Below are 12,500 nucleotides of genomic sequence, written 5' to 3' on the forward strand. Positions count from 1 at the left end.
CATGTTCGGTGGGGCCTAACTCCCAGGGATGTGTGCAGAGGATTGTAGCCTAAATGGTTTTCCCCCAGTCCAGCTTCCGTTCTGGTCTTTGCTGGACTTGAGGTCCCAGTGGTCACAAGGGGTCCCCAGCCTGCATCTCTCACGTCCCCTTGTGAAGTCCTACGCGCCAGTTGAAATTCTCTTGCAGACTTGGCCGCAGCCCCACACCGCCTCTGCGAGCGCCTGCCCCCCGTCGAGAGCCAGTTTTCCATCGAGAGCGACTCCGACATGACGGAATCCACAGGCCTGATCCAGGAATATGATGTCTTCGACCCCAGCCGGCCCCGGCCGAAGATCATCTTTGTGATCGGTGAGAGGTCCAGCGGGAGTGATTTGATGCTCGCTTACTTAACCCTTATTGGTTTTCAGGAAGTTCCAAGCATTGTGGGAAATCTGGGCATTCTATAGAATGCCTGGGCAACTATAAAACAAAACTTCTTTCATTCTGATCTTACATATTTTCTGTTCTTCCCTGGATTTTCCAGATTAAGGTTGGACGACAGGACATCCGGTTCCTTGGAAGCGGAGGAGGGGGGGGTGAACTATAGCTGGGGCTCCACTGGATGAAATAGTACATGCGCACACCCCACATTTTCATGCATTGGACCCAGATGCTACACCCTCTCAATGCGGGTTCCGCGGCCTCTTTTTCTGAACTGCAGGCGGTCCCGGCAGTGGGAAGGGGACTCAAAGCAACCGTTTAGCCTCTCGTTTCGGGTTCGTCTGCGTCTCCGTCGGCGAGATCCTGCGGAACCGGATGCTCCATAGCGCCACTAGTGACAGAAAGTGGGAGCTGATTGCCAAGATCATTGCTAACGGGGAGCTGGCCCCGCCGGTAAGTTACCAGGCCCTGGGGGTACACAACTGGCGTGGGGCCCTCATAGTGTGTTTTCCCCAGAGCTCCCTTACCCAAACTGCTTCCTTAGTTCTCCATGGAAAATTAAATCTGCTGGGGGGGTGGGGGAGAGCATGGCTTTCCTGGGAACTGTGCCTGGCCTTCTGGACGTCACTCGTGGCCTCCTGGACGTGACCAGAAGGCCGTGGATAAGGAACCGTCACCCTGCACATGCCCAATCTTGTCTGATCTTGCAAGCTAAGCAGGGTCAGGCCTGGTTAGTACTTGGATGGGAGACCGCCTGGGAATACCGGGTGCTGTAGGCTTACACCATGATCTGGGAAGCTAAGCAGGGTCAGGCCTGGTTAGTACTTGGATGGGAGACCGCCTGGGAATACCGGGCGCTGTAGGCTTCTACCATGATCTCGGAAGCTAAGCAGGGTCAGGCCTGGTTAGTACTTGGATGGGAGACCGCCTGGGAATACCGGGTGCTGTAGGCTTCTACCATGATCTCGGAAGCTAAGCAGGGTCAGGCCTGGTTAGTACTTGGATGGGAGACCGCCTGGGAATACCGGGTGCTGTAGGCTTAGACCATGATCTGGGAAGCTAAGCAGGGCCAGGCCTGGTTAGTACTTGGATGGGAGACCGCCTGGGAATACCGGGTGCTGTAGGCTTATACCATAGTCTTTCGAGACTGAAGGTTGCCAACCATTGTACCATGTTAAGGAGCATGTGCGTGCGGCCATCCCGTTAAGATTCCCAAAGCAGCCGTAGAATTAACAGACCCGCGTCCCTCATCCATCTCTTGCAGGAAACGGCGATTGAGGAACTGAAGCATCAGTTTATCAAGCAGCAGGATGCCCGGGGCTTCGTGGTGGATGGCTTTCCCCGAGACATCAGTCAGGCCCTCACGTTCGAGGAGCAGGTGAGAGACCGACCGGGGGGGGGGGGCTGCGTACCGGGGAGAGGCTGTAGTTCATTGGTGCTTCGCAGGCCCCATTCAGTCTCTAGCATCTCCAGGCAGAGATGGAGCCCTCAAGCACTCTCCCATCCAAGCCTCAGCAAGGTTGGACACTCTAGGCTACCACTCTCCTTTCCTCTCCTCCACACTTCCCCTTTTTGCTTTATTCCCCTCTTCCAATCCAGGGAAGGAGGGGGCCAGCATTTAGCACACCGTCGCAGGTCTCTTAGCACACCGTCTAAGGCTGGCAGCCGCACATCTTTGGCCCAGCTGACTCTAGGAAGTTCTCCTGTGCGCTGAATTCTCCTGTAACGGAGGTGACCTCCAAACAAGCATAGGAAAGAAAGGAGAAGAATGATATGCTGGGGACGCTCTAGCCAACCACTCTTCTCCACTTCTTCTTGAAGTCCATTGAGTATTGGAAAGGAGGAACGGCTTGCTGGTGTGTCCTTGAGTAAGGGGCAGGAGGATTTTGTTTATTTTTCACAATTTTTCCTGCCCTTCCTCCAAGGAGCTCAGGGTGTCGTGCATGGTTTCTTCCCTCCTCAGGTCCTCATAAACGTGGGATGGGGATGGGCAAGGCTTGGGTGAGGCCCAAGACCAGTCTGGTCGAGGAAGCTTCATGACTTGGTGGGTAGATCTTCTTGGTAGATCTTCTGGGTCTAAGTTCTGACGTGGTGGGGATTTGAACCTGGATCTTCTGGGTCGAACTCCAATTCGCAAAATCTACTTATTTATTTATTTATACAGGTATTTATATACCACCTTTCTTTGGTCGTCAGATTTCTCTTCAGACTTTAATCCAAGGCGGTTTACATAGGCAAGGCTGTTCTAAACCCCCGTAGGGATTTTTACAATTGAATAGCTCTAGTCTTTCATAGAACTCCTCGTTCCAGCTGGATTCCTTCCCGGTCTGGCCTCTCTCTGGCCCTTCGCCTCCCACGCTCCACTTGACGGCAACTCCTCTCTGCCACTGAGGGTCAGCTCATCGGTATATCTCGGGTACTTCCGGTTGTTTCAAACTAGCAGCCTCAGATCTTCAGGCATACAAGGCGGCAGCTCTACCAACTGAGCCCAGCCACTGCAGTCCAACCACTACACCATCCCAGCTCTCAATTTTGGCACCTGCTCTTAGGCATGGGGTGGCCTTGTGCCTCTCCTTCCATTGGGGCACAGCTGACATGTCCATTCCTCCCCCCCCACCCCACTGCCCCATCTTTTGGCTTAACTTCCAAGCTGATGCCTAATTACGGAGCATCTCTCTGCTTACTCACTGCTTTGAGATTCGATAGGCTGCAATCCTCTCCCCACTTACCTGGAAGGAAGCCACATTTACTATAATGGGACTTACTTCTGTGTAGGCAGGCATCGGATGGGGCCCTGAGTGGGTTGCAAGCAAAAGCACGGACCTGTTTCAGCTGACGTTCAAACCTGCACCTCTGCTCCCTTCCGCCGTAGATCGGCTCCCCGGACCTCGTGGTGTTCCTGGCCTGCTCCAGCCAACAGCTCCGGGAGCGGCTTGAGAGACGGGCGCAGGAGCACGGCCGCCTGGATGACAACACCCACGCCATCGCCCGCCGGCTGGAGACCTTCAAGCAGAACGTCCCGCTGATTGTGAAATATTACCAAGAAAAGGGTTCCATCGTCAGGGTGAGACGTCCTTCCGGCCCCGTCCTTTGCTGGGCTGGCTGAACGACCCCAGACCTGTGTTCCGATCCTGTGGGGAGGGCCCTTTTGATTCTTGCAGTAGAGCCTTTGCTTGTTCAGTTCTCTCTCTCCTTTTTGCCACTGGTCTGAGTTTGAGGAATTCAGGTCTTGGGCCTTTTTCTCCCCCTGTTCCCAGTTTGATGCGGACAGAGAAGAGGAGGAAGTGTTTGCCGGCATCAGCTCCTGTATCCAACAGGGTCTAGAACTTCCAGGTGAGAGAAGCTGTGACCCGGTGGCTATATACCTGCTTAGCATGGAGTCGTTCTCAGATTCAGTTCCCGGATTAAGAAGTTCGCGGGGCTCCCCTGGGAGCTTGCCGCTAGGATGTCTCGTCCTACTCTGAGTAAATCATCCTCTGCCCCAGTTTACATCTCCTGGGGGAAAGAGCCGCTCCAGTGGGTTCTCATCGTGGTTCATACATCGGTCTGCGTGCTGCTTTGCAATGGAGGAGAGGATGGGTCCGTGCCCCAAGGCGCTTGCAGTCTAAAATAAACACAACACAAATGAAAGAAGGGATGGGGATGGTGGAAGATGGTGGAACTGGAGGAGCAAAGGTCACGGGCAAAGAGATGAAAGGTTGGGATGTGTGAGGCCATAACTGGGAAGGTGAGGACTGGGTGCTTGCATTGTATCTGGGAGACACTGTATATGAGAATCCCTTCTAAGGCCTCTCGAAGGTCAAAAGCTGCATTTGGAGGGTACAGGTCCAGGCTCCACCCAGACCCCATGGGTTTGGTTAGTTAAAACCATCCGCGGACAAGGAGGCGGGACCTGTACTTCTTTACCCAGCAGGTAATTAATCTGTGGAACTCCATGCCACAGGATGCGGTGATGGCATCTGGCCTCGATGCCTTGAAAATTGGACAGGATTGGACCGACTGGGGATTGGACAGACGAATGCAGGGCAGGTGACGAGTCGAGAGGGGTCTTACCCAACCTCCTGGTTCTAGAAGTAGGCTATCCCTGAATTCCAGGTGTAGGAGAGCGGCGACAGGACGCAGGTCTTCTGTGGTCCCTGTATAATTAAATTAATGTATACGTCATACGTATAACTGAAATAAAACAAATACAGTTTACAAATTTCATTTGTAGGACTCCCAGCCTTCTGAGGGTTGCTGGTGTCTCGCATCCTCACCCTTGGAATTCTGGGAGAATCTTCTGCTTCCTGTACCGCTGATGTTGTATTTGGGCTTTTGTGATGCAGAGTTGCCGCTGCTGGCTCCGTCGGACTCTCTCTTCAGCCCAGGCCTGGAATCTCCAAAGGAAGAACGAGAGGGACGGCAGGTAAGCCTAGCCGCTGCGGTGACATGTCCCAGACCCGGGCTTGGCACTACTTCATTTTTTCCAGAGCCTGGCTTGGATTGGAGCCATGCTTCCTCTTTTCTGGGTTGAAAACAGGAACTGAAGGAGGGAACTGGGGTGAGAGGTCCCATGGGAACACTCCGCAGAGCCAGGAGCTGGGATCAGAGGTCAGGAACAGCTGCTGGCCTGGCAGTCGGCCCTGCCAGTTGAGCTGCGGAAGGAACAGCTGGAAAGTACCAATATGACTGTGCCCCTTGCGGTCTGTGGAACAGTCCATGATTTTCCCACCTCTCCCTGCATCACGTGTAGCCTGGATCTATGGCCCTTCCACTAGTACAGGGGTGCCCAAACCCCGGCCCGGGGGCCACCTGCGGCCCTCGAGGACTCCCAGTGCGGCCCTCGGGGAGACCTCAGTCTCCAATGAGCCTCCAGAAACTTGCTGGAGCCTGCACTGGCCTGACGCAACTACTCTGTGAGGGCGACTGTTTGACCTCTTGTGTGAGCTGTGGGATGAGGGCTCCCTCCACTGCTTGCTCTTTCACATCTGTGATGCAGTAGCAGCAGCAAAGAAAAGGCCAGCCTTGCTTTGTTCAAGGCATTTTATAGGCCTTGAGCTATTGTAAGACCTTCATTCATTTATATAAGTTCCACCTCTAGTATATTAATTTATGTAAATTTATTCAAATTTTAAAGGTAAATTAATTCTTCCCCCCCCCAGCCCCTGACACAGTGTCATAGAGATGATGAGGCCCTTCTGCCAAAAAGGTTGGACACCCCTGCACTAGTACACACCCAGCGATGTGCTTGTGGCGAAGAGATCGAGGGCACTGCAAGCGCAGAATTTCCCTGGTCTCGATAGCCATGCGCTGACTCGCTCAGTGGCCTTGAACAAGCTCTTTCCTCTTAGCCTCGGTCTTCCCTATCTGCAATATGGGCATAAATATACTTACTCGGCTCACTAGATCAGGGGTCTCCAAAACCTGGACCAGGGACTGGATGCAGCCCACGGCCAGCCTCTTGTCCCCTGAAAGCCTCTGGTCCACTCAATTGAACATGACCAGAGCTGTGCTCTGGAGAGTGTTCTGAGGGCTAGAGAGGTTGAACGAATGAGCCCATTTATTCACTCATCTAAGATCCATCTCTAATTTATTTATTTTAGATTTTAGATTTAAATTTTATTTCTGGTCCTCAGCACCACACCAGACATTTGATGCGGCCCTCTGTCCAAAAAGTTTGGAGATCCCTGCACTAGATTAAGGGCTGCCCCCAGAGCGTACACCAGAAGTTTTTTGCTCACTCAGAAGGAGCTGCAGAAACGCCGGCTTTGAAGCTGGGCTGTGCGTGGGACTATTAGATGTGTGCGATGGCTCGCACATGCACTCTCCAGGGCCAAGTTCACAAGTGGGTGAGCCAGTTGCAATTTCGTTGTGCTGCTTAGAACATAAGCACACTAAGTTACTCTCAGTTAGGAAGGAATCACCCACCGGGTGTTTTAAAATAAGGATAATATCTGATTAAGCTTGTTCGTCCCCCTTGTAGCTAGAGTAGGCTGTAGTAGCACAAAGCTGTCTGTGTGTTCTTTCCGCCTGTCGTGGTTTCCCATCTTCTCTTGGTCCCGGCTCTGCCACCCCCCTCCATTGCTATGCAGCTCATGTCTTAAGGAGTCGGGTGTCCTTCGTGGGCTGCGAGAATCCCCCCTCCTCCCAGCATGCCCTGCGTCTGACAGCAGTATATAGCGTGGTAAAAATAGCCAGGGAAGACATGCAGGGCAGTCGGCTGGCAAAGACTGGGCTGGTGTTCTCTTGATCCCCTTTGTCCCCCTCTGTTGCAGCACCGAGAGGTAGGTCTGACCCACTTTGTAGAATGAGAATTTGAGGGGGGGGTGTCTCTTTTTGGAAGAAGGATCTCCCTTGGTGCAGCTGGAGAGAAGGTGCTGCTGTGTTGTAAAGAAAGGCGCCCCCCCTGGGACTGAGAGGGACAGACAACCCCATTGTGCTTTTGTGGGTGCTTTTGCAACAGCTGAAGCTCTGTGTGTGTGTGTGTGTGTGTGTGTGTGTCCAATCCTATGCATGTCTACTCAGAAGTAAGTCCCATAATAGTCAGTGGGGCTTACTCCCATGCAAGTGAGGATAGGATTGCAGCCTGTGTCTGTCTTATGAAGCCAGCTGTGTGGGTGTGTGTTTGCCATTCAGCACCAAACACCATCTTGATTTGCATCCTCTTTGGCCAAGTTGTGGACTGTGCTCCTGTCTTCTGGTATCGCTCACCACCCGGTCCTATGCATGTCTACTCGGGAGTAAGCCCTGTTGCGCTCAGTGGGACTTACTCCCAGGGTCTGTGTGCGTGTGTCGACTGTCCGTCGTCCATCCATCTGCTCCAATGACCTTGAGTGGCTCTCCTGTCTCAGTTCTTATCTCCTCCAAACCTCAATGTATTGAATTTGTGACAAGTCCCGGTGATTATGCTATATAGTGTCGGTTGTTCTGGGGCCGGCCTTACAAGCTGTGGGGCCCAATCGGAAACCTCTTTGGCGGGAACCCCCAGGTTCACAGCCAAGGTCTGTAGAATCTTAGAGATATAAATACACTTTATTATAGATATCTCTCCAGTAGAATGGAAAGCCATCAAAATGCATGCTTAAAAAGTGCTGGTGAATTTATGGACAAAATGGGTCTAAGCACATTTTAAATATAAAATCACACACATGCAAGCCTCAGACAAACAAAAGATAAGCCTCAGACAAACAAAATGTGTCAATGATCTTTGAAATGTACATAGTTACAAAGCCACTGGTTTTATGGAGTTTGAAATGATTTAGTAAAAATATTGTTTTAGAAAAAAAATTCAAAATGTCAGTTGCAATGTGTGTATTATTGTGTATTGTATTGTCTAGTATTTGACAATACTAGAGTCGATTACCGTAGCACTGGGGGAGCCTCTTCGGCACGGGGCCCAATTGGCTGCAGTTGGTCCACTTGGCTTCAAGCCAGTGCTGGTGACAATAATGTAGACCAGTGGGTCTCACACATTTAGCACCGGGACCCACTTTGTAGATCTGTCGGGACCCACCAGAAGTGATGTCATGAAGTGACATTATCAAGCAGGAAAGTTTTTAACTATCCTAGAGCCCAATCGTATCCACACTTTCCTGAGAGTAAGACCCTTTGACCACAAAGGGATTTACTTCTGAGTAGACATGCATAGGCTTGGGTTAGGCTGCAATCCCACCCACACTTACCCAGGGGTAAGTCATATACTATGGTAGTATCAAGTTCAATATATTCAAAATAGAGTATTGAAGTGAATGGGGACCCACCTGAAATTGACTCACGGCCCACCTAGTGGGTCCTGACCCACAGTTTGAGAAATACTGTTGTAGACTATTGTCTAGCTAGCGGGAAACTCCTGTGAAAATGTGTTGGTTCTCCCTGAAGACCAGCTGGGGGTTTTGATGGATCGGCTTCCTACCTAAATATGGGAAAGTTCCTACCTATAACTGATGGTCGTTAATAGTTTATCTAATTGCATGGGCTGCCCATGAAGTTCAGCTGGCAGAACCTCCAGGGAGAGAGCGGGAAGGGGGCGGATAGATCTGGCAAGCTAGTGGCATTTATAATCGTGGAGATGAACCCTTGCAGAATTTTCTGTCAACATAACTGTTGGACTTCATGGAGCAATTTTATTCTTCTGCCTGTGTGTGTGTGTGTGTGTGTGTGAGAGAGAGAGAGAGAGAGAGAGAGAGAGAGAGAGTGGGGGGGTTGGTTGGTTGGGAGAACAATCTTATACATGTCGCTTCTGGAGTGAGTGGCCACTGAGTTTTGTGGGCTTGACTCCCAGGTATATAGCAGTGTTTCTCAAGCACTAGGTGGGTCATGGACCAATTTCAAGTGGGTCACATAGCACTTAGCTCGGCTGCCATTGAAAACACAGAGCTGAAAATACAGGAAGCAGAGCTGCCCAGCAGGGCAGGCTGCCCCTGGGAAAGAGGCAGGGGGCTTTACCCTGGATGATTGGATGCTGGAAAGGGGGGAGGGCTTGGAGAAGGACCCAAGCCTGGGTTCTGTTTTGACTTCCAAGCTGGAATGTTTGAAGTCCGAGCTATGCAAAATAAACAGCATGAGCGCACTGTACTGGGACCTCTGGCTGATCGCAGCATAGTTTGAAACCTAAATTGATGATGTCACTTCCACGTTCATGATGTCACATCCGGTGGGTCCCGACAGGTTGTCATTCTAAAAAGTGGGCCCTGGTGCTAAAACGTTTGAGAACCACTGGTGTATAGGATTTCAGCCTGTGTGTAATTCAGTGCTACAGAATCCATAACCTGTTCGTGGTGTGTTAATTATGTGATTAATTAATCACAAAATAATCTCCGTCTTCAGACTTTGCCTGTGTATCTCATAGCAAGGCGTACCGCGGGCATTTTTGGGGGTGTGAATGCACCCAAGTCCACTTCACTGTCTTAAATCCAGGGTCACTGGATTTAATTCTCATCCTCCAGGTGCCCCAGAGTGCCCTAGGCAGTAGGTCGGATTCAGAGTGGATTGGCCATAAGTTCCTCCATGTATCCACTGCCTCCTGGCTGCCATTTTAATTACCCCAGGGTACAGTGTTGTTGGAGGGCAGTGCGGGTAAAAAAAGATGGCCACCATTCTGAAAAGATAATGGCCACACCAGTGAGAAAACACCTTTATTTTAGTTTTCAAAAAACAAAATGGCAATGGAGTTCTGAAATCGGCAAACACAACCTATTTATCCCAGGGCGTGAGTGTTTCGGAGTGAATTCCTCCCCTCCCCTCCTCGCTGATGAGCTAGCCTTCCTAAATGCGGGGAATCGCTGGCATGGGGAAGCCTTCGCAATCCAGCTCTTTCCACTCCGGCATCTTCTAGTGGTGTGGTCCCAGCTGAGCTGTCCCACTTCGATCACCTTTAACCCTGGGAGGGCAGCCTCTTGGGTCTGCGATGCCTGTTCCACCTCCGAAAACCCAGGGTGGATGTGACCCCCTGCGAGATTGATAGCTGATCCATAGTTAGAAGCCAGCTGAATCTCAAGGTCATCCGGCCTTATAAGGTGCAGGGGCTGGAAGAGAGTGTAACTGGACCGTGCCCTTTTTTTCTCCCGAGTCAGACCTGAGAGGTGTGGTGTGAACTTTGCAAAGAGCCACAGAAGTCTATTTTAGGGCTATGCCTCTTAAAAACCCTTCTTGAAGGCCGGGCTGAAGACTCTCAGCTGTTAAATGCAGTCCCCCCTCCAAAAATAATTTGTTGAAAGAGTGAAATAGGACTGGAAGGGAGCTGGTACAATTGCTGTTTTGGCACAACCTCCTTTGTATCCCACAAGCCCATCCATCTCATGGGCCATGCCCCAGGGGTTGATGGGAAATTCAGAGAGCGGCTTCCATCGCCTATAGGGATGCTCAGCTAGATGCCTCCCCAAGGCTGAGAGTTCAGAGGCAGGGTGATGTCAGAAGGTGATGTCACAAGCCCGGCTAGTGATGTCACAACAGCGCCCAGCCTTGGCAGAAATGCAGGAGAGAGTAAATCTGACACAGAGGAGGGGCTAAGCAGGGTAGAGTCGAGTCTGGGGGTGATTACCCAATAGCCTGACATGAGTCTTCACAGCCCTTCTGCTTGAGAGGAGAAGAGGAAAACAATAATTTCAGGCAGACGGTAATCTGAACCCCCAAAAAGTGGGGAGGGGTTTATGGGGCAACTTTTTTTTTTTTGCATGGTTCTCCCCCAGATTTTTCAACTGAGAACCATCAGTTCAACCTTAATCCTGAACAGGATTAAGAAATTAAAAGGGTCAACCAAAATGTCCTGCCTAAGGCAGGGGGGATGGACTAGATGACCTGTTAGACCCCTTCCAACTCTATGATTCTATGGTCTTGGGAGGCTGATGAAGAGTAAAGAAGGCAAAACATTTTCCACTCTGGTGGTTCTTGTCCTCCTTTTGCCCTTCCTCTTCTGCACAAAATTCCTGTTCTCTTGCCCTTCCCCTTTGGTATGAAATGCCTTATCTTAACTCATGCGCAAAAATAAATGGGCGCTGCTCTACTTGCTGGGAAGGCAGCAAAGCTGAAACGCTTCCCTCTTCCCTGGTATTTGACACAGTCGGTGGAATTCCCTGCCACCAGATCTGGAGGTGGTCTCTGACTTGCTTCAGAATGGGGTTGGACCGATTCATAGAGGAGGACTAACTCTGCACTGCCTCTTGGTTCAGGGGCAGTGTGAACCCCAGTTGCAGGGGAGCAGTGATGGGGAAGAGAGGTGACTCCATCTCTTGCCTGCAGGCTTCTCATTGGGTGTGTGGGAGAGAGGAGGGCTAGATGGACCTTGGCCCAATCCAGCAGGGCTCTTCTTATGGCTTTAAACCAGGGGTCTCCAAACCCCAGCCCGGGGGCCAGATGTGGCCCACAGCAAGCCTCTATCCGGCCTGCGGCCAGCCTCTTGTCCCCTGAAAGCCCCTGGCCCACTTTGCCAAACATGTCTCTGGTTGCATCTGGAGGGTGTTCTAAGAGGTTGAATGAATGAGCCCATTCATTCATTGATTCACACATCTAAGTTCCATCTCTAACTTATTTATATAAATCTTATATTTAAATTTATTTTTCAGCCTTCAGAACCGTGCCAGACATTTGATGCGGCCCTCTGGCCAAAAAGTTTGGAGACCCCCCGCCTTCAACCAAGCAACTGACCCCAACAAGTCAGCCCCAAATGGGAACCTCTGGGGCTAAGTTGCATGCTGGCAGTCCCGAAAAGTGTGGCTCAAGGGGCCAGAGCTTGTGGTGTAACCCAAGCTCTTTTTGCCCCATTAATCATGTAAAGGCCACATCTCTCCATTCCTGGCGGCTGGCTGGTGGGGGCAGGGTTGGCTTTAAACCAGTTGGACCAATTGCTCCCAGTTGGGTGAAAACAAAAATTAACATTTTCGTGAAATCATTTCATAGTCTTAAAGCAAGTGGTTTGGTTATGATTTACTTTGCGGAGGTCGTCCTCCCACCCTGTTTGTTTCTGCTGGGTCTGCAATTTGATATTGAAATGTACTGGGGTCCACTGGGCATGCTTTGTCAGCGCATGCTCAGCGCATGGATAGCTTTCCATCCTACCGCAGCCAGTCACAAATCTTATTTCGGTCTCTAAGATGATCCAGACCTTGGCTGGCAACCTAGGGCCCAGCAAAAAGTTTCCAGTGGAGCCCCACGGCTCCTAGCCCTAGACGGGGAAACCAGGGATGCGAAATTAAAGCTGAGAAAGATGCTCCATTGATGTCCTTATCTCTCTGGTGTGCGCACCTGTGGAAACGGATTTTTCCGCTCTTCCCATTCCCGGTTGGCTGTGCGCGCTGGGGGACGTGAGGGCAGGAAGGGGTTGCCAGGGGAACACCATCGCCAGGCAGTGATGCTCCGCCTTTCATCCTCCCCCCCCATAGATCTGTTTGCACAGTTCAGTGCGTTCAGTTTCAGCGACAGCATTCCAAGCCGGCAGGGTGTTGTTTTTCTGGCCTAGCAAAATCTAGCAGGCATGTGGTTTGGGGAATGCTCATCTTGGGCTGTGGGGGTCCCCCATCAACTGCAGGAAAAACTGTGGGGGGGGGGGAATTGAATCACCCTCTATAGTTAGGCCCTTTCCTCTAAAGCAGGCGTCCAGTCCATT

At 51.2% G+C, this 12,500-nt stretch overlaps 1 protein-coding gene across 1 annotated transcript in view; it reads left to right on the forward strand.

Moving 5' to 3' along the window:
• AK1 (adenylate kinase 1) overlaps positions 1-12,500 on the forward strand; it is a 31,714-nt gene that overhangs the window by 8,217 nt on the left and 10,997 nt on the right. The window contains exons 3-8 of the mRNA XM_066610665.1: positions 188-349; positions 702-874; positions 1,686-1,799; positions 3,294-3,485; positions 3,679-3,754; positions 4,747-4,826. Coding sequence (XP_066466762.1) covers positions 188-349; positions 702-874; positions 1,686-1,799; positions 3,294-3,485; positions 3,679-3,754; positions 4,747-4,826 — 797 coding nt within the window. The remainder of the gene's footprint in view (positions 1-187; positions 350-701; positions 875-1,685; positions 1,800-3,293; positions 3,486-3,678; positions 3,755-4,746; positions 4,827-12,500) is intronic.

Source organism: Tiliqua scincoides, chromosome 16, assembly GCF_035046505.1.
Source record: "Tiliqua scincoides isolate rTilSci1 chromosome 16, rTilSci1.hap2, whole genome shotgun sequence".
In the NCBI taxonomy this organism is placed as follows: domain Eukaryota; kingdom Metazoa; phylum Chordata; class Lepidosauria; order Squamata; family Scincidae; genus Tiliqua; species Tiliqua scincoides.